The sequence below is a fragment of the Rhodamnia argentea genome, chromosome 11, assembly GCF_020921035.1.
Source record: "Rhodamnia argentea isolate NSW1041297 chromosome 11, ASM2092103v1, whole genome shotgun sequence".
NCBI classification, from domain to species: domain Eukaryota; kingdom Viridiplantae; phylum Streptophyta; class Magnoliopsida; order Myrtales; family Myrtaceae; genus Rhodamnia; species Rhodamnia argentea.
This window is the reverse complement of record NC_063160.1, coordinates 21,874,053-21,894,842: the sequence shown is the minus strand read 5'-3', so window position 1 is coordinate 21,894,842 and position 20,790 is coordinate 21,874,053. Positions and strand designations below refer to the sequence as shown.

General features: G+C 42.3%; 2 protein-coding genes across 4 annotated transcripts; both read left to right on the top strand.

Moving 5' to 3' along the window:
• The first annotated feature begins 1,714 nt into the window (after positions 1–1,714).
• On the top strand, positions 1,715–5,108 carry LOC115735857 (mechanosensitive ion channel protein 6-like). The gene is made up of 6 exons (XM_048273005.1): positions 1,715–2,477; positions 2,532–3,598; positions 3,733–3,856; positions 3,964–4,257; positions 4,344–4,546; positions 4,680–5,108. Exons 1-6 carry the CDS (start codon positions 1,728–1,730, stop codon positions 4,966–4,968), a joined length of 2,727 nt encoding a protein of 908 aa, XP_048128962.1. The 5' UTR covers positions 1,715–1,727; the 3' UTR covers positions 4,969–5,108.
• Positions 5,109–5,986: 878 nt separating this feature from the next.
• LOC115735603 (serine/threonine-protein kinase ATR) lies at positions 5,987–20,250 on the top strand. 3 transcript variants are annotated; one of them, XM_048273003.1, is made up of 16 exons: positions 5,987–6,297; positions 6,972–7,116; positions 7,485–7,597; positions 7,783–8,117; positions 8,236–8,360; positions 8,727–8,871; positions 8,993–9,574; positions 9,645–9,720; positions 10,577–10,889; positions 11,277–12,542; positions 12,936–16,326; positions 16,442–17,011; positions 17,472–18,095; positions 18,468–18,662; positions 19,483–19,690; positions 20,135–20,250. In XM_048273003.1, the coding sequence occupies exons 1-15, from the start codon at positions 6,126–6,128 to the stop codon at positions 19,648–19,650; spliced, it is 8,220 nt and encodes a 2,739-aa protein (XP_048128960.1). In that variant the 5' UTR covers positions 5,987–6,125; the 3' UTR covers positions 19,651–19,690; positions 20,135–20,250. The 3 variants fall into 3 exon arrangements, with proteins under 3 accessions (XP_048128960.1, XP_030522793.1, XP_030522795.1); XM_030666933.2 differs by having other exon boundaries at positions 20,109–20,243; XM_030666935.2 differs by lacking the exons at positions 5,987–6,297; positions 6,972–7,116; positions 7,485–7,597; positions 7,783–8,117 and adding an exon at positions 8,134–8,154 and having other exon boundaries at positions 20,109–20,243.
• The last annotated feature ends 540 nt before the right edge of the window (positions 20,251–20,790 follow it).

Below are 20,790 nucleotides of genomic sequence, written 5' to 3'. Positions count from 1 at the left end.
TGATTATATAAAACAATAGTTATTATCTCTTTATTTAATTAATAAGAAATTAAAATTAAAATAGGGAATTGTAAAAAAAAAAAAAAAGGAAAGGGTTTTAAAAGATTATCCTTCAAAGATTGCGTGTCTAGTAGGAGCATCCATCTACAAAAGGATCACCTTAAGATGATCATCTCATGAGTTATCTTAATAGCAAGGAAGGGGATGCCGAAGGTAGGGCTAATGGTTGGAGTGAAGTCGTAATAAGGTAGCCGGAGGGCTAAGCCCAATCTACCGATAAAATACAGATTCAAGCTATAAAAGCCTTCTGAGCTTTTGGGGGGTTGCCTCTACAAATTCCCACTTGCTCATCCGGAACGAAATCTCCATGCCTTCCTATGAATGAAGAGTATGAAACACATATCAACGGTTTTCGTGCATGGTGGACGGTCATGCGAGTGTGAACAAGCCCTTTTAGTTGCCAAATGATTAATGGGCTAAGGCGATCATCCCACCAAGTCAGACGGTGGGACGGTCGACTATTTACCAAAATTGTTGTTTGCTGAAATTGGGTCACTTGTTGATCCGGTTTCACTTCACATTCTTTTTTTTTTTACTTTTATGTGTTTTTACCGCAAGGCAAAATTAAAAGACAAAATTATAAGAGGGCCCACACAATCAATGTTCTAATGAAACATATCAAATCGACAAGTATATCACACGAATATGTGGTGCATACATGTTAGACGTGGATTTTTTGTCGACAAACATATTGCACGGATATGTGATGCGTTTGTGTTAGATATCGACTTTTGGACTACAAGCATATCACACAGATAAGTGGTGCATACATGTCAGAGGTGGACTTTTGATTGACAAGCATACTACTCGAATATTTGGTGCATTCATGTCGGACGTGGACTTTTGGCTTACAAGCATATCACGCGGATGTGTGGTGCGTTCACGTCAATTGTGGACTTTTGGCCTATAAGCATATCACGCGGATGTGTGGTGTGTTCATGTCAGACGTAACCTTTTGGGCGACAAGAATATCATGCGGATGTGTAGTGCCTTCATGTCAGACTTGGATTTTTGACTTACAAGCATATCACGCGGATATATGGTGCGTTCATATCAGATGTGGACTTTTGGATAACAAGCATATCACGCGGATATATGATGTGTATATATCAGAGATAGACGTTTGGCCGACAAACATATTACATAGATATGTGGTGCGTTCACGCGGATAGAATGTGAAGTAAAAACACATAAAAGTAAAAAAAAAATGTGAAGTGAAATCGGATCAATAAATGATTCAATTTTAGCAAGGAATATTTCTGGTAAATAGTTGACCGTCCCACCGTCGGACTTGGTGGGACGGTGAGCAAAGCTTTTTCCCTCGCCTAATGAGTAGGAAAATAACAAAGTGGCACGACGGTAATAATACGGACAAAGGAGGGGCGATTCTTTGTTGGGCGTAACAAAACCATGCACGAGAGAGCGCGAAAGCCCAGCTTGGCTGTTTCATCTTCTTCTTTTCGTCCTTTTCACACTTCTTCTACGTCGCCACTTGTCCTTCTGCATCAGAGAGCTACTCTCTCTCTCTACACGAGAAATCATCACTAACCTTTGAGGACAACTGTCGGAGAAAACCCCATTCTTCAGCAATTTTCTCTCTCAACGCAACCCATCCAAAAACTCTTTCTCGATCCAACCAACTCTTCAGCAAAATTGCGCTTTTTCACATGGAGTCCTTCAAGAAGTCGTTCAAATCCCACGGTTCGTACAAGCACATGAGGAGGCTCTCCTCCGGAGGGACCTCCAGCCGTTCCACCAGCCACGAGGAGCTCCCCATTCTCTCTGATCTCCCCCTCGACGACGACGACCACCATCGCCGTACGCAGGCCCCCCATCACCCCGACCAGAGCGACGTCGTCCTCAAGATCGTCGACGGCGTCGACGGCAATCGCAAGATTTCGAGGGAAGCCACGTCGGAGGGGGACAACGTCGCGAGGAGCGGTGGCAGCGATGGTCCGGCACGTCAAGGGAAAGGGATGGACGATCCGCCGTCGAAGCTGATCGAGCAGTTCTTGACGAAGCAGAGTGCTTGCGGTGGTGAGGTCTCTCTGGACATGGACTTGGAGATGGACGAGTTGCGCCAGGAAGCCCGAAACAATGATTCCAGCAACAGGCACGTGCCTCTGGTTTCAGAATCGCTCGCCAACCCGACCCGGTCCAGAGACCTCAAGGTCTCCTTCGACCAACTCTCGGGGAGCCTGGCCGATCCCCAGCCCGAGACCCCCAGGTTGGGTCGGCACAGGGATAAGAGTTCGCCAATCAGCGGGGACGAGGAGGAGGATGGCCATGAGGTCTTGATATGCTCGTCGAACGCGTCGTTACAGCGGAGACAGAGCCTGCTGCGGACGAAGACCCGATCCCGCCTGATGGACCCTCCCGAGGAGCCTGAGCGAAGGTCGGGCCGGATACCCAAGTCGGGCCGGATACCCATTTCGGGCCAGATACCCAAGTCGGGCCAGATACCCAAGTCCGGCCAGTTCCGATCCGGGCTTATTAGCTTGCGTGGGGATGACGAGGATGATGACCTGCTATTGGAAGAGGACTTGCCGGAGGAGTACAAGAGGGCCAATTTCAATGCAATCACTCTGCTTCAATGGGTGAGTCTGATCCTGATCATTGCTGTTTTAGTTGGCACTCTCGCCATCCCGGCATTGAAGCAAAAGAGCCTGTGGAAGCTCAGGCTCTGGAAGTGGGAGGTCATGATCTTGGTCTTAATTTGTGGTAGATTAGTCTCAGGTTGGGGAATCAAGATTATTGTGTTCTTCATTGAGAGGAACTTTTTCTTGCGAAAGAAGGTTCTGTATTTCGTGTATGGTGTTCGGAAAGCGGTCCAGAATTGCTTGTGGTTGGGGCTAGTCTTAATCGCTTGGAACTTGCTGTTCGACAAGAAGGTCGCCAGAAAGAGGAGCGGCCAGAGCCTGCGGTACGTGACCAAAGTCCTGGTGTGCCTCTTGGTGGGGACTCTGCTGTGGCTCGTCAAGACCCTGATCATCAAGGTGCTTGCATCATCGTTCCATGTGAGCACCTACTTTGATAGGATCCAGGAGTCGCTGTTCAATCAGTATGTGATTGAGACGCTGTCTGGCCCACCCCTGGTCGAGATACAGAGGGGGAAAGATGAGGAGGAGAAGATCGCAGATGAGCTCTGGAGTCTGCAAAACGCAGGGGCCAATCTGCCCTCTGAGCTCCGTGCAGCCGCATTCTCTACGTTGAAGAGTGGGAGAGTGATTGGGAATGGCAGGCTCCAGAGGAGCTCACCGCTCCACATGAAGAGCATGAAGTTCTCTCGGGATCTGTCAAGGAAGGGTAACGAGGGGTTCTCGATAGATCACCTGCACAAACTCAATCATAAGAACGTGTCGGCCTGGAACATGAAGAGGTTGATGAAAATCGTCCGGCACGGGGTCCTCTCTACTTTGGATGAGCAGGTGGTTGATACTGCCTATGAGGATGAATCAACCAACTTGATAAGGAGCGAACACGAGGCTAAAGCTGCCGCAAGGAAGATCTTCCTGAATGTCGCGAAACCCGGCACCAGGTATTGCTTTTGATGTCTTAGATACATTGATAGCCTTTAACAGTGACTATACTTTGGCATCTGATCTTCATGAGGGTGTCTAATAAACTCAGGCACATTTTTTCATCACATTTTAAACTGAGTTTTTCTTCCAGATATATCACCTTGGAAGATCTTCTGCGATTCATGAAAGAAGATGAAGCCTGGAAGGTGATTGATCAGTTTGAAGCAGCTGCTGGGAGAAAGAGGATCAGCAAATCGAGCCTCAAGAACTGGCTGGTAATTTTTAAGCACAAGCACGACATGGGCTCATAATCTTGGATTAGTTCACAGGATTCGCTCGATTGGTATGTAGGATATGATCCAGCTCTGCCTCATTGTCTTAGGTCAATGTTTTCAGAGAGAGGAGAGCCCTTGCCTTGACCCTGAATGACACAAAGACGGCCGTCAATAAACTGCATCACGTGGCCAATGTGATCGTGGCTGTCATCATTGTGGTGTTCTGGCTTCTCATACTCGGGATCGCCACGAGCAAGTTCTTGCTTTTCCTCAGTTCTCAACTTGTCCTTGTGGCGTTTATCTTCGGGAATACCTGCAAGACTATATTCGAGGCCATCATCTTCTTATTCGTCATTCACCCATTTGATGTTGGCGATAGGTGCGAGGTTGAGGGGATTCAGGTGAATTAAGCTTATCATTTGCGCATTACTGTCGCTTCTTTGTAGTCAATTTTTACTGTCTTATTTGTGTTTCGATGCCTTTTCAGATGATCGTTGAGGAGATGAACATCTTAACAACTGTCTTCTTGAGGTATGATAATCAGAAAATCGTATATCCAAACAGCACTCTTGCCACAAAGTCCATCGGCAACTACTATCGGAGCCCGGATATGGGTGACGGGGTGGAGTTCTGCATCCATATATCGACCCCTGCGGAGAAAATCGCTCTCATGAAACAAAAGATAACCAGGCGAGTGAAAGCTAAGCAAGACCACAATTTAGGATAACATGCCTTTTCTTGCTAACTTCTTAATCTATTTGATTTAACTGCTAATTGTATGGCTAGTATGATCATGCTTTTTTTTTTTGTTCTGCCACCGCAGCTACATCGACTGCAAGAAAGAGCACTGGTGCTCGTCTCCAATGATCATAATGAAGGACTTGGAGGAGCTGAACCGAGTGAGGATGGCGGTTTGGGTCTGCCACAAGACAAACCACCAGAACATGGGAGAGAAGTGGGAAAGAAGGTCCCTTCTGGTGGAGGAGATGGCCAAGATCTTCCGAGAGCTCGATCTCCAGTACCGCCTGCTGCCCCTCGACATCAATGTCCGCGAGATGCCATTCGTGAGCTCTACCCGTTTGCCCCCGGCTTGGACAGCAAATGGGAGCTAAAAAGCCACCGAACCACCAGGAAAACCCTGAGATTTTGCAGACCAAAGTTTTTTTCTTTCAAATTTTTGTCCCTGGTAACTCACGAACCCCTCAGTAGAAACAGGAATAATGGAGGATAATCTTGGCGTGCACGAGCACTAGCAAAGCTTAAACCGACATTTTTACGTCAGAATATTGCTCCTTGACATTGAGTTTGTAAATACTTTTCTCGCGACTACTATGTTGCGACAATCGTCAATAAAAGAGAGCATAAATGCGGCGAGGTCCTTTTTCCTTTCGAATGGTGTGCTCCGATAAGTAATGACTAGTTAGTAGGCTTCAGCTTTCTGTATTCTATCTGAAACCGCATCTCGATGGCGGTGGCGGACATTTTCGGGCCGCCCGTGAAGTGTAGCTCTTGATGGTGAAACCGTTCTGCTCATGAGGGTATGCTGTGGAGGTGGTAATATTTGCAGCCTGCTTTGGTTTTGAGCTCAGGACTTCCCAGTCATCAAGTTTCCCCTTTTCCAATTATGAGAGTTTGCCAAAAGTTTTTAGCCATCTCCCAAGACCAACTTGCCTAGGCAGACCTCCGCATATCGTCTAATGCAGTCATTCTACATCTACATCCCCTTGGCAATGGCGCATAGTGTCCCAAAATTGAGCGGTAATTGACATTTTTATATTCCTTTCCACGTCCGTCTTGCCTTGCGCATACTGATTAACTATTGGAATACACGATTCGTGCTTCTCAAAATAGATTTTAGATCAAATTCAGGTTTGAATGAAGAATATAAAATTATTTAATTTTAGGATAATTCATTGAAATAAATTTGAGTGCAATATTCTTGTGAGTAAACTTGCCGTTGCGTTAATTTCACGGGTAATAAGAGAATAAAAGATAATTTTAATATGGTGATTAGTGTTGATTAAATTGATGAATAGAGTTCGACATATTCTTAAAAAAGAGTGTTTGTTCGGAGGAATTTTCATTCGAACATTTTCTTCATGTGCCTTTTTGTCGGAGGCGCTTGGAAGGAAAAGCGGCAACTTTCCTCTTCTTTCTCTCATTTCGAAATTGAGAGGGAAGCGACTGTAGCACTCTCTGCACCCGCACTCCACAGTCGGGACGAGAGAGGGCGGCAGGCGTGATCGCTCGCGTGCGTGCGGTGACTGCGATGGGCTCCCGTAGAAATCTGTCGAGCCTGGTTCACGAGCTTCGAGAACGCATAGCCGCTTCTTCATCGACGCCTCCCAACAGCAGCAATGGCGGCGACGACGCCCTGGAAATCAGGTTCCGAGCTGTTCTCCCAAATCTCCTCCACGCCTACGTCGTTCCGTCTCCCTCCGGTACCTCCTCTCTCTCTCTCTGTGATTTAGTTGAGGAATCGAACTTCGCATATCATTCTTTTGTTGATATTTCGATGTTGGAAACGAATTTTGAGCAATGCACACTCCCTTGATTTTGTGTTTTGAGCTTTGTTCTGGCTGATGCATGATCAGGTTGTCTATGGAAGTGAAAGCCTAGAACTTAACACAAGTTCTTAAGGGATTAGAATTGCAAAGGGTGCATATTTTCGGTTCAATGATTAAGGGAGCGTGTTTTCTGGTGCTGGATTTATCAGTGTTGAATTTTCGGCAAAATGGCTTCATTTCATGTCACTATCAAGCTTTCACTACGGGATCGCTCATTAAGGGATCGGAATTGGAATTCTATTAGTCTTGTGGACTTAAATCCTTGAACTGTTGCTGAGCCTGCGGAAAAATAGAAGGAAGCTGAATACGCCCACGATGTTTACTTCCTTCGGAATGAGAATTCAACTGCCTGAAGCGAGTAGGAAATAGGCTTGATTAATTTTTTTTCCCAAATTGGAAAGCTTCATTTGCCTGGTCAAATTGATATAATAGCTGCGAAGTAACACTCTTTGTTCGTATTTCCCGCTTTGTATGTTAAGTGATGTGAACAGCCTTTGTCAGGCATTGTCTTAGTCTTTTAGTTCTCATTGTCTTTGTATCTCTTTTAGCGAATGAGAGAGAAGTTATAGCTGTATTGAAGCTCATCTCTCACACTGCCAGAAATTTTCCTGGGGTATTCTACCATGGGAAAGCAAGTGCTGTTTTACCTGTGATTGGCCGGATAATTCCCTTCTTTGCAGAGCCAGCATTACGGTGAGATATTCTGAAGTTCTTGTTTGGTAAACTACCATTTATCTCACATTAGATAATCTGCTCTTTATCAGTCTGAAGTCTGCTGTTTTGTCTTCGTCTTTAGAGGAGATAATTCCAGCAAAAGTAGTTTTTTGCATTTTGTGCATCCTTAATGCTAAAAGGGAGCATTTATTCAGGAGCATATATGTGTTGTACAGTGTTTTGGTTCTCTGCTTTGGAATGCTAACAGAGTTACGTAAACATACTTTACTCTTTCCCTTGTAAAAATCTTCTTATGTACGATTCTCTTCAGTTTGTTCGTTTTATGTTAAGCATTTTTGCTATGGTAAATCTTTGATTACAGTTATAATTTTTTCCAATTATTCCAGTGGTCGACATGGAGTAATTTTTGAGACAGTTGGATCTCTTTTGTCCTTGCTCCGGACTGGAGAACGAGATGCCTACCGTCAGTTTTTTGTGGATACGATGGTAGCTGTTGAAGGTGAGAAAGCAGCCGCTTCCGTTCATTTTTCAAAGAACTGATGTGATCTCTAATTACTTGGATGGTGTTATTTCGTCACTTCTATCTTTCCTGGGCTTGCTTATATGACCATGCTTTGGTTGGTGTTGTATCATAAGCATCTCTTTCACTGTACCTATGGCACTAATATGCTTTTCTCTTGCCAGATATATTGCACGTAGCATCCCTCTGTACAGATGAATCAAGCATTTCTGAATGCACTAGATTGGATCTAAGGTGTTTCAGCGGGTCCTTTACTGGTATATTTGGCGATCCAGCTTGCTTATGCGATCTTCCAGCAAGTAATAAACCGAATGATGGATATGGCCTTTTGATGAACCTTTCTGCTAAAAGAAGGTGGCAGTACTTTGCCACTTGGATGGTTAAGCTTCTGAGTAAATGCTTAACAGAGGGAACTGTATTTGTAGAAGGTCTCCTTAGTTTGTCTTTTGTATCTTCAGCATGTTGTCTCTTATGTTATGGAGATGGTGACTTGCAAATGGTAAGCTGCCATTTTGTCAGTTTATTATGCTATGCAAGTAGCTTCTCAGATGTTTATATTTTCCTTCTAGTCCAGATATTTGCCATAGAGTTTTCTGATTAATTTTATTTTTTTGAAGGCATGTTTTGACTTCGCACGCATCATTGGATCGGCAGTAAACTATGATATAGTTCCTTATGAGAGTCTCATTCAGTCGATATCAGCAATATTGAGTGAGGACAAAGATGGACTTTCTGTATTCAGGTATTCCATAGTTGTTTGTTCTAAGTTTCTTGGTTTAGCTGATTTTGGAAGAGCTCACATCCAGATTCAAACCGCTCTTAGCTCAGTTTCTGAGAAGACTTCTAGAATATGCAGTTGATATACATGCAATTTATGGGATATTAGATGCCTTGCAGTCTCTCAGCAGCAAGGCCATCCCAGTGATTTTCACTGTAGTAGGTAGCATTATTATGGTGAACAGACCATATTCCAGGGGTTATAGACTGCATTTTCATGTTCACCTTCTCTTTTCTAGCAGATTTTGGCCCGTGTCTTGCTCTTATGGCAGCTATTCCTAGTGATTTCTCCTAACAGTTCTTGGAATGTTTGGACTGGAACTCATTGCAGAAACAAAGTTTATGATGCATCAATTGGCAATTGTCTTGATGCACTCCACCCTTGTTGTCCTGATGATGTTGTCAGATACACAGCTTCAGAATTAATTAGTGTCTTTCCCCTGTCAGTTTTCAGGACGAGGAGCCCAGAGCTTAAGGTTAGTAACCTATCTTGGCAAGCTTGGTCATTTTCTGCTGGCACTTGCATTGGCCTGCATCTTCCTGTTGATGAGGTAAAATTTCAAGAAGGATTTGATAATCTAATTTGTAAATTTTCAGGTTGCTTTATGCAATGCGTACGTGAGGATTGCTAAAATTTGCCCACCTTATATATGGAGACCAGATTATCTTTTTCAAATGATTTGTTCTCCAGAACCTTGCTTTTTGTTGATAAGATGCCTGCAAGTAGCACTATCAATTCTTAGTCCTGATCATGTCGGAGGCCAAATTACCAACGAAAGCTGTCCAGATTTGTTAATCTCATCCGATGATTCTACCAAATTTTCAAGTATTGGAGGGAAAAGGAGATCCTCTGAGGGTAGGCAAAGTTTTAATGTCAAACGCCAAAAGGTTGATCATACAAGTGAAGCTCCTGCCTCTAAGATCTTATCAGAACACAAAGCGATTCATTTGGCTTCCTGTGAAAGTGAAAGAGGCTATGCCTACCCCATTCACACTTTGATTGTTTCTTTGCTTGATCTGTTAAAGTCGCCAGCTATTAAACCTGGTTCTTTAGAACCGAATGTTGCATTAAGAGCTCTTAGCATGCTTAGCATTGCCTTCTATAGGGTCCCAAAGACCAGTCTTTCACTGTCCACCTGTCGGCAGATGATTTCATGGATCCCTTGGATATTTGAGGAGGTAGGATAACAGTTTTCCATTTCTTGTCATTGTCTGCCCTTGTCTGCTGATTGTTTATTGCATTTTGTAGGCGAAGCAAGGAAGATCCATTGTGCTTGATATCGCCATCTACCTGGAAGCCATTCACAGCATGTTGCTTGTACAGAGTATGACATGCACCCGAATCCTGTATACATATGAAGATCTAGGTTTTGCCAATGCAGTACAGATGCTTCTTTCTAAGCAGTGGATGGTGGATGGATACATAATAACTACATGATTCGATTTGCAGGAAAGCAAAGACAACACGGAACAGATTCTTTCTCCTAAACTGAAATTGGCTTTTTAAATTTCTTGTGGTCTTGTGGCTGATGTAAATGATGAAATTTTAAAATCCCAAAAGTCATCTCCACATGTAATTGAACATTGGATTTAAGGGAGGCTGAAAATTTATGAGGATTCCAAATTGATCAAACACCTCATCAAATAACACACAGATTGCCCATCCGTGCCTTGGCGGACACTTGTTAGTTTTAGTGCAATTAATCAATGCACGGGGATCACATATAAAAAGTCCAGTTAATGCATCCTGACCCTGCTCCATACCTCAGAATTATATAAGTGGGGAATGTCCCTAGTTCTCTTGCTATAGCCAACTGGTACATCAATTTTTCCCTGACATGATTGAATGTGCTTTCTGTTCATCTCTAACCCTGAAACGTGTGTGGATTAGAGCACCATACATGCCTTTGCAGAATCTTTTCATTGATGCCTTTGCAGAATCTTTTCATTGATGCTTTAATAGTTTATTTTGGTAGGTTTTGAATTACAAAGAAGATAGAACATTGACTTTCTCTTTAGGTTCAATAAACTACAAAACTTGATAGATTTCATAGTTGGAGTGAACTATTAGTGTTAATGTGATACTTTGCAATCTGGAAGTCCATCTGTCATGTCTATGGATCTAATATAGTTCATCTTTTTCTAGATTACCTTTTTGACATTTTTTCATCTTCAAACTAGGCCCTATCTTAATGAAGAAGTTTTTGAGAGATGAGGAAGGTAATGCAAATGCTCTGATAGGAGTCCTCAAGCTTCCATGGACACATGCTTTTGCAGTCTCTGATCGTAGTCCTCAATGGAAGACAAAACTTTACTCTGTCCAAATTCTATCTAAGCTTGGTCATTCCTTTGCTGCTGAAAGTGTTCTTGAAATTCTGGATTTATGCCTTCAAGATGAAGCTGAAGATGTAGTTGTTGAAGCTATCATATCTATGCCCATCATTGTCCTTTCGTATGGCCTTGCAGTAATGTCAAGTTTGTTTGGAAGGCTGAAGTAAGTGAAACATGCTGAAATCTGTGCATTTTCATGTATGTTTCAATAGCTCAACTAAATGCCACCCAAAAAAAAAAAAAAAAAGAGCTCGACTAAAGGTTTTATTACTTTAGGGGAATGAATCAACTGGGTTAAGTTTCAGGAAGATCTTCCACGATCTTAATACTAGAGATCTCCTCTGGTTCATGAATATATAATATAATTACTCCATCCCAAAAAGGATGGATGAGGCAGGGGCGGGCTTACAATTTTGTAGGAAGGAATCGAGGGTGCTAATAAAAACCATTCTCATCCTGCATAACTGTAAAGGTTTCCATAAGAACATGCCTTAATGGGTTTTTGACACTTCCAACTCATTTATGATTCTGTTTCCTTCTTTGTTTGCAGAGTCCTGGGGAGTTACAATCATGAAAAGGTCAAGAAAGTTATTCCGTTTTCCCTTGGCTATTTGTCGTGCCTTTATGAGTCTGGCAATGGCAATGGCACTGGCTGTCCTGATAAGAGCTTTTGTAAACTATTTTTTGATACGGAAGATCAGATACTTAGTATGACAATAGACCTCTTATTACAAGGCTTCTCGTGTTTGAAGTGTGACGGACATGGTGTTTGCCGTCAAGAACCAGATGCCAATGTCATATCTTTTCCTGATGGACAGTGGGCTCATGTCTGGCTGAGTGATGAATTCATCCAACTGCAGTCCTTGTTTTTCGAAATTCTCTATGACGAGTCATCTGAAGAGGTGCAAATTGCTTGTGTGCACAACATTCGACGAATCCTTGTACATGGGATTCAACATACTTCAGTTGAAACGAGAACTGAATGGATAGCATGCATTAAATATCTGCTCGTGTGCAGACAGAAGGGGGTAAGAGAAGCATTCTGCTCTCAGATTGGTTACTTCACTGATAAATTGATTTTGACTCTTCTTTTCTCAGTTGAAAACACTCAAAACAGAAGCGCAGAACAATTATTCTTGGACATTATTAATAATGCATTGGGAGAAGCAATAGACCCACAGCTTTCTGAAACTCTTTTGGAGTCTATAGCAGAAATTATGATTGCTGTTGATGTCCAGAGCAAGCTTTTCTTGTCTTCCCTAATTTTATTGATCGATCAACTAGATAACCCTCGTGTTACTGTGCGGACGAATGCATCGAGATTGATAGGCAAGTCGTGCTATTTCCATATCAAAGGAGGAGGACTTGAAGTAATTCTTTCAAAAGTTGTTCATGTCAGAAATAAGGTCTATGATTATCTCTCGGCAAGACTGGCGAGCCGTCCAAGAATGGTTAGAGAGTTTGCGGAAGCTGTTTTTGGGATCGAAGTTGAAGATCTTCTTAAGATGATGATTCCTGTTGTTCTGCCTAAGCTTGTGGTATCTCAGGATGACGATGATAAAGCACTTGACACCTTACATGAGTTTGCTAAGTCCTTAAACATGGATTTGGTGCCACTGGTTGTTAATTGGCTGCCGAAAGTGCTTGCTTTTGCTCTCTGTCAAGCAAATGAACAGAAATTGCTTGCTGCTCTGCAGTTTTACCATGAGCAAACTGGTTCAGATAGTAAAGAAATTTTTGCTGCCGCATTACCTGCTCTGCTGGATGAACTTGTATGCTTCACTGATGGTGGTGACTCAGATGAAACAGGCAGCAGGTGTAGTTTTCTCCATTGGTGTTATATGGATTTTATTCTTGTGAATTTATTTTCAATACCATTTCTCTGTCTCTATATCTCCTGTCGTATTAATCTTCAAGAGAACAGGTTAATCTGTGCTGTTCTGCTTCTTAAGCAAATGGTCTTGGCACTTGTGCATGCGTGTGTGTCTACATATTTACATGCGTATAGTATCAATTACTATGTTCTATTATGTTGATTTTTTTCTTTGAGGTGTCCTCTTGTATATGTATTTTGACTGCTAGATGAAGTTCCCTCTTCTCTCTATTAATTGTGATGACTTCTTTTGAATTGTACTTTTTGAACTTCATGTACTTTGGACATAGCCTGAAAGTCTTATTTTTATTTACTTTCTGCGTGCCACACACCCAGATTAGCAAGAGTTCCGGAGATGGTTAAGGAGGTCGCAAGAGTTCTTACTGGAGGTGAAGATCTTCCCCACTTTCTGAAAAATCACTTTGTTGGCCTTCTTAACAGTGTTGATAGAAAATTGCTCCATTCAGAGGATCTTTTATTGCAGAAACAAGCTCTAAAACGTATTGAGATGCTAATCAACATGATGGGTTCTCAGCTTAGTACCTATATACCAAAACTAATGGTGCTTATCATGCATTCTATTGGTAAAGAATCTCTCCAATTTGAAGGTCTCTCTGTCCTACACTTCTTTATTAGACAGTTGGGTGAGGTATCTCCATCTAGCATTGCACATGTGAGCTCCCAAGTTTTTGCCTCTCTTATTCCTTTTATTGAGAGAGATGGGAAAAATAGTTCTAATTATTTCAATAAAGTGGTGGAGATTTTAGAAGAGCTCGTCTTAAAGAACAAAGTAATTTTGAAGCAGCATATTCGTGAATTCCCACCCTTGCCAAGTATATCTGCTCTAGCAGAGGTGAATAAGACAATACAGGAAGCCCGGGGGTCAATGACCCTGAAGGATCAGTTACGTGATGTTGTCAGTGGTCTAAATCATGAGAATTTGAATGTCAGGTACATGGGGGCATGTGAATTGAGCAAACTGCTGAACACAAAAAGGGAAGATGTTGCAGCTTTAATTACTGGCGAGGTGGCTTCAGACATGGATGTTTTAAGTACTCTGATTAGATCTTTACTCAGAGGATGTGCAGAAGAGTCGAGAACAGTAGTAGGTCAGAAACTTAAGCTAGTCTGTGCTGATTGCATTGGAGCCCTGGGGGCAGTCGATCCTGCCAAAGTTAGGGGGTTTTCATCCCAGCGTTTTAAAATTGAGTGCTCCGATGATGATCTTATTTTTGGGTTGATCCACAAGCACCTGGCTAGGGCTTTCAGAGCTGCACCGGATACGATTATTCAAGACTCTGCTGCTCTAGCGATTCAGGAGTTGCTGAAGATTGCTGGTTGTGAAGCATCACTAGATGAGAATGTTGATGCTTTTACGTCGCAGATGCTGCAGAACAGAAGTACTTCAAAGGCGACTTATGCTGGAAGCAATAGCAAAAATGGTTCTGCTGATGTCAATTCCAGGGGTCAGAAATTATGGGCTCGATTTTCAAATTATGTGAAAGAGATAATTGCTCCTTGCCTAACCTCCAGATTTCAGCTTCCTAATACGAGTGATTCTGCATCGAGTGGTCCAATTTATCGCCCTTCTATGTCATTCAGAAGATGGATATATTACTGGATTAAGAAGTTGACTACACATGCTACAGGTCCACGTGCAAGCATTTTTAATTCTTGCAGAGGGATTGTTCGCCATGACATGCAAACTGCTATATATCTGCTGCCATATTTAGTCCTGAATGCTGTCTGTCATGGAACGGAGGAGGCGCGTCATGGCATAACAGAAGAAATTCTCTCTGTGCTTGAGGCAGCAGCTTCGGAAAACAGTGGTGTGTTGGTTCATGGAATCAGTTGTGGGCAAAGTGAAGTTTGCATTCAAGCTATATTTACTCTGCTCGACAATCTTGGCCAATGGGTTGACGATATTGGCCAAGATCTAGCTCTTTCCCCCTCTTTACAATCTTCTGCCTCAAAGCAGCACCTTTCTAAGGCAAAAGATTCAAGTCCAAGTTTTTCCTCAGATCTTATCATTCAGTGTAAAAATGTTTCAGAGCTTTTGGCTGCAATACCAAAGGTGACCCTTGCTAGAGCCTCCTTCAGGTGTCAGGCATATGCAAGGGCTTTGATGTACTTTGAATCTCATGTGCGGGAAAGAACTGGTTCATTCAATCCTGCAGCTGAAACCAGTAACACATTTGAAGATGGGGATGTTTCCTATTTGATGGAAATATATAGCTGTCTTGATGAGCCTGATGGCTTATCAGGCTTGGCATGTTTGCGTAGATCATTAAGTTTGCAAGACCAGCTCCTTATAAACAAGAAAGCGGGGAATTGGGCTGAAGTTTTAACTTCTTGTGAACAGGCTTTGCAGATGGAACCTACTTCAGTTCAGCGGCATTCAGATGTGCTCAACTGTTTATTAAATATGTGTCACCTTCAGGCCATGGTCACCCATGTTGATGGCTTAATTGCTAGGATCCCTCAATACAAGAAAACATGGTCCATGCAAGGAGTGCAGGCTGCATGGAGGCTTGGCCGGTGGGATTTGATGGATGAATATCTTAATGGAGCCAATGAAGATGGTCTACTATGTAGCAGCTCTGAGAGTAATGCTTCCTTTGACATGGATGTCGCAAAGATTCTCCAGGCAATGATGAAAAAGGATCAATTTTTGGTTGGCGAGAAAATTGCTTTTTCCAAACAAGCCTTGATTGCCCCCCTGGCTGCCGCTGGCATGGACTCTTATGTGCGTGCTTACCCATATGTCGTAAAGCTTCACTTTCTACGTGAGCTAGAGGACTTCCATGCACTACTTGTCAATGAGTCTTTCTTAGAGAAGTCATTTCAGGTGGGAGATTTGGAATTCTCAAAGCTAATGGAGAATTGGGAAAATCGGCTCAAGTTTACACAATCTTCACTCTGGGCAAGAGAACCACTTTTAGCTTTGCGGAGACTGGTTTTTCATTCCAGTGCTCTAGGTGCTCAAGTTGGGAATTGCTGGGTGCAATATGCGAAGCTCTGTCGCTTGGCCGGTCATTATGAGACGGCAAATAGGGCCATTGTAGAAGCTCAGGCTTCAGTTGCACCTAATGTTCACATGGAAAAGGCTAAACTTCTCTGGAGCACTAGACGCACAGATGGTGCCATTGCAGAACTGCAGCAATCTCTCCTCAATATGCCAGTGGAGGTTGTTGGTTCTGCTGCAATATCGTCAATTAGCAGCCTTTCCCTGGTTCCTCTGAACTTGCCACCTTTACCTTGTGATACTCAGGCTCTAAATGAAAATCGTGATATTGCTAAGAGTCTGCTGCTTTATTCTCGGTGGATCCATTATACTGGGCAGAAGCAGAAAGAAGATGTGATCAGTCTTTACACAAGGGTGAGGGAACTGCAGCCTAAGTGGGAAAAAGGATACTTCTATATGGCTAAGTATTGCGATGAAGTGCTAGTTGATGCTCGTAAGCGCCAAGAAGAAAACTTTGAACCAGGTCCCAGAACAGTTTCATCGTCTTCTGCTGTTTCAACGTCTGCAAACTTAAATGCTGAGAAGTGTTGGTGGTCTTACCTGCCTGATGTCCTGTTGTTTTATGCCAAGGGGCTTCACAGAGGTCACAAGAATCTGTTTCAAGCCCTTCCAAGGTTGTTAACCCTTTGGTTTGATTTTGGAAGCTTTTATCAGAAAAGTAGCTTATCATCCAACAAAGATTTGAAAAGTGTCCATGGAAAGGTAGAAAAATCTTTTCGCACATGGATTAGTCAATAATTCACCTTAAGATTTGAATTTTCAGTTTTGAACTGATTCTGCTATGTATTGGACGTGTTCTTGTTTTTCTTTTGGTCAGGTTATGAGTATTATGAGGGGCTGCCTGAAGGACTTGCCAACTTATCAATGGTTGACAGTACTGCCTCAATTAGTTTCAAGAATTTGCCATCAGAATGAAGAAATTGTTCGACTCGTGAAACACATAATTACCTCTGTTCTCCGTCAGTATCCACAGCAAGCTCTCTGGATAATGGCAGCAGTATCAAAATCTACTGTACCTTCAAGGCGGGAGGCATCAGCAGAAATTATACAAGCTGCACGGAAGGGCTTTAGCCAGGGAAATAGTGGCACCAATCTGTTTATCCAGTTTGCCGGTCTTATTGACCATCTTATCAAGCTATGCTTCAATGCCGGGCAGCCAAAAGCAAGGACAATTAACATTGCAACTGAATTCAGTGCCTTGAAGAGGATGATGCCAGTGGATATCATAATGCCAATCCAACAGTCTCTTGCTGTTACTCTACCTACATATGATCAGAATACGAAAGGAACCCTTGCTTCAGACATCTTTAGTTCTATTGATCTTCCCATAATATCAGGGATAGCTGATGAGGCTGAGATTCTTTCATCTCTTCAAAGACCTAAGAAGGTATGTTTCTACTGTAAAATTGGTTTAGATAAGATTCCCTGAATGCTAGGAAAAAATAGAAGGGTTTGCCTGAATGTTCTTGTCTTTGGGTTTTGCAAAGAAAGAACATTTCCTGTACTTTCTAGATTAGGATAGCCTTAACTTGTTTCACCATAGGATGAGTGCTAGGGCCTTGCAGTTTGTCGTAGGAAACAAAGTCCTAAGGTTCCGTCAATCTTAATATAAAGTAAGATCATGAGTTTGTTGCGTACAGGGTAATTTTAAGGAAAATATGATGTACTTTTTAAAATGACATGTTCAAGGCTCTTAGACATGTAAAACATGGCAATCGGGAGAGCAGGGATTTGTTATAATGATATTATGGAATGTTACTGAAACCAAACAGAAACGCCTCATTCTTTTGGTGGGGGGTCTTTCTAAATGTATTGGCAAGTAAAAGCCATGTTGTTGTACATTTCAGATTATACTGCTGGGCAGTGATGGCATTGAGCGACCATTCCTTTGCAAGCCGAAGGATGATCTCCGAAAAGATGCCCGTATGATGGAGTTTAACGCAATGATAAACCGTTTGTTATCTAAATATCCCGAAAGTCGTCGAAGAAAGCTTTATATTTGCACATTTGCAGTGGTTCCCCTGACAGAGGACTGCGGAATGATAGAATGGGTTCCCCACACCCGTGGACTTCGACATATACTTCAAGATGTATATATTACTTGCGGCAAATTTGATAGGCAGAGGACGAATCCGCAAATTAAACGGATTTATGATCAGTGCCAGGGCAAAATGCCAGAAGATGAAATGCTAAAGAACAGAATTCTTCCCATGTTTCCTCCGGTCTTCCATAGATGGTTCTTGACCACTTTCTCGGAGCCTGCTGCTTGGTTTAGGGCTCGGATAGCATATGCTCACACTTCTGCTGTTTGGTCAATGGTTGGACATATCGTGGGTCTTGGTGATAGGCATGGCGAGAACATTCTCTTTGATTCTACCACGGGTGACTGTGTTCATGTTGACTTCAGTTGCTTATTTGACAAAGGCCTGCAACTGGAAAAGCCTGAATTGGTGCCTTTTAGATTAACACAAGTAAGGCAGCTCATTAACTTTTGTGTCCTGCATGCAGTTGTTTAATTCTGGTTAGACTCATTAATATGCTTAATTAGCTCTGAAATGTCAGTAGACAAGATTTTCTGATATGACACAAATCAAAATCTTCCTGCAGTATGCAGTTTCATATGAATTTTTCCGTTGGAGAGTTTGCAACATGATGGCAATGCTTTTTTAGTAGCTTGGTGGAGTCTGCACTTCTGCCATTGAAAATCTTTGAGAGAGCTTCTTCAGACATGTACATAATGCATTAAGTCATGATTAGAAAGTTCATTTCTAAGTTGTCCACTACATACTATACCTAGATGACTCTGCTTTTGATATAATGAGCGTGTCCAATGAACCTTTCAGAACATGATTGATGGATTGGGCATCACTGGGTACGAGGGCATCTTTCTGAAGGTTTGTGAAATCACTCTTTCTGTGTTGAGGACACACAGGGAAACATTGATGAGTGTGCTTGAAACATTTATACATGATCCTTTGGTGGAGTGGACAAAATCTCATAAGTCCAGTGGCATAGAAGTTCAAAACCCACACGCGCAGGTTCACATCTCATTACAAGCATCATATTTGATATTTGGCAACATATGTACCTCAAAAGGATATTTCTGTTCCACAAAATGAAGATCTACTTTTGTGGGACGACCGCGTTTTATAAACTTAATCTAGTAGTTTAAGGCGTGCGTAGGCTAGACTTTGACATAACACTGAATCGTGGAAATATATAATTAGGGAGCCAAATTAGGGGCTTGCATAGATTTGAACTTGGGATCTCTTATTCTTAAATTTCTCGGAACCACTGCCAACTATTCCTAAAAGTTTAAGCTAATTGATGAAGATGTTGTTTAATATTTTTAAGCTAAAGAATGTTTAATCTCTCGATTAATTCAAATTAAAAGAAAGCTAAAAATCTATCTCTACATTCTTTTCTTACCAAAAAAATAGAAGAAAAGAAAGAAAAGAAAGCTAAAGATAATTCATGGTCCCAATTTTTTTGTTTCCTGGAACGGAAAATAGTTCAATTTTGTGCAGGCTTGAAATTGAATATTGATGTGGACATGCTGAAGGACACTATAATAGAAATTAAAACCTGAAACATTCTGTTGCTAGAAGGAGAAATAGTATCCTGGAGAAACCAACCAAGGAACTATGAACTGTGAATCTTAGTCTAAGGTATCTAAAATACACGGCAAGTTTTTTTAGCTATACCAACCAGTGATTTTGAGGAATAATGTTGGAAATTTGGCGGGCGGTCAGGCCTATCAAATGGACCATTGGCTAGTAATCTGACATGTCTGTTTTCAGGTGATTGTGTTTAGCACCACACTGGCTGTTGTAAACAAATTGTTCTGTTCTGTTGCAGCGAGCCATCAGTAATATTGAAGCAAGGCTGCAAGGAGTTGTTGTAGGTGTTGGCGCTGCCCCATCTTTGCCTTTAGCTGTTGAAGGTCAAGCACGGCGCCTGATTGCCGAGGCAGTTTCACTCAAGAATCTGGGGAAAATGTATATATGGTGGATGCCGTGGTTTTAGGAATAACTGCTCCGAGAAAGTACTGCTAACACTGAAGCAGGTAGGCTGCATTTTATCTCGAGTTCTCTATGTGTAATATTTAACTTTGATTTGCAGAGTAGCCTTCCATGAGGATTTTCTCAGGGAGATTGTACAAGCAATTCCGCCGTTCCCATACATGCAATCTTGTGCAAAGTTTAGATTGATGCGCCCTTCATACATTGGCCATGATCGAGTGTATTTCATGATGAACAACTCATTGCTTCTTATTATCAAAACTAGTTCATCTTCATTTATAGCGAAACCTAGAAATCAATCACTAATCCAATTTGAGTACCTCTACAGGATAGACCTCACTGTTTTGTGATTCCTTCCCTCACTTTCTTTATACAGGTCACCATTTTCTTAAAGCAGTGAATTCGACAACAATGGTTTCAATCTTCTGTGATGTGATAACTTAGTTCACTTTCTTTACGCAGGTTGCTATTATTTCTCGAATTTACAGCGGCTTCGGTGTGGTTGGCTTCTCCACGTGAACGCCGATCTGGACACTACAAAAGAAACACGATCAAGGAACATGAACTTTCTCAACCTGATGTCGTGGCAACTCTTTAATGCTTGTAGTGGACGGATTGCTCATCCGTGTGTATCTGAATCTATGCACTGTGGTAATTGAGAGGTTATGCTAAAGCTGTTTGAGCCTTCAGGTAGCCGCTTTTACTTCTGATGCCTCTTGTTTTCATATGGGTTAATTCACAAATGGCCTGTCTCCGAGGGCCCCAGCTTTTGGATATTGAACACCTATATGATGTCCTCAGAATCATGTGGAATATGTCGCTGCGGCGACATGCACTAATCAGAGTGTCCTGCAATATGCTATCTGTAGGTGCGAGTACTTGCCATGACATCAAGAGACGAGATGGGAGCATCTCCTGGATCAGTTTTTGCAGTAACGGGGCCACGGAAGAGCATTTTGTGCCCCGCTCCTCTCTTTTGAACTTTCATGTACTGGCAGAAGCGCGTGCGTGCTAGTTTGAATGAGAAAATTGAAGTCCTGAAATTGTTTCAACCGTGAACAGAATCTTTGGAGAATTGGGTCTGGACATGATAACAATGCTGCGTATGGACATCTAGGTCTGGCACTTTCATGGGCATGAAAGC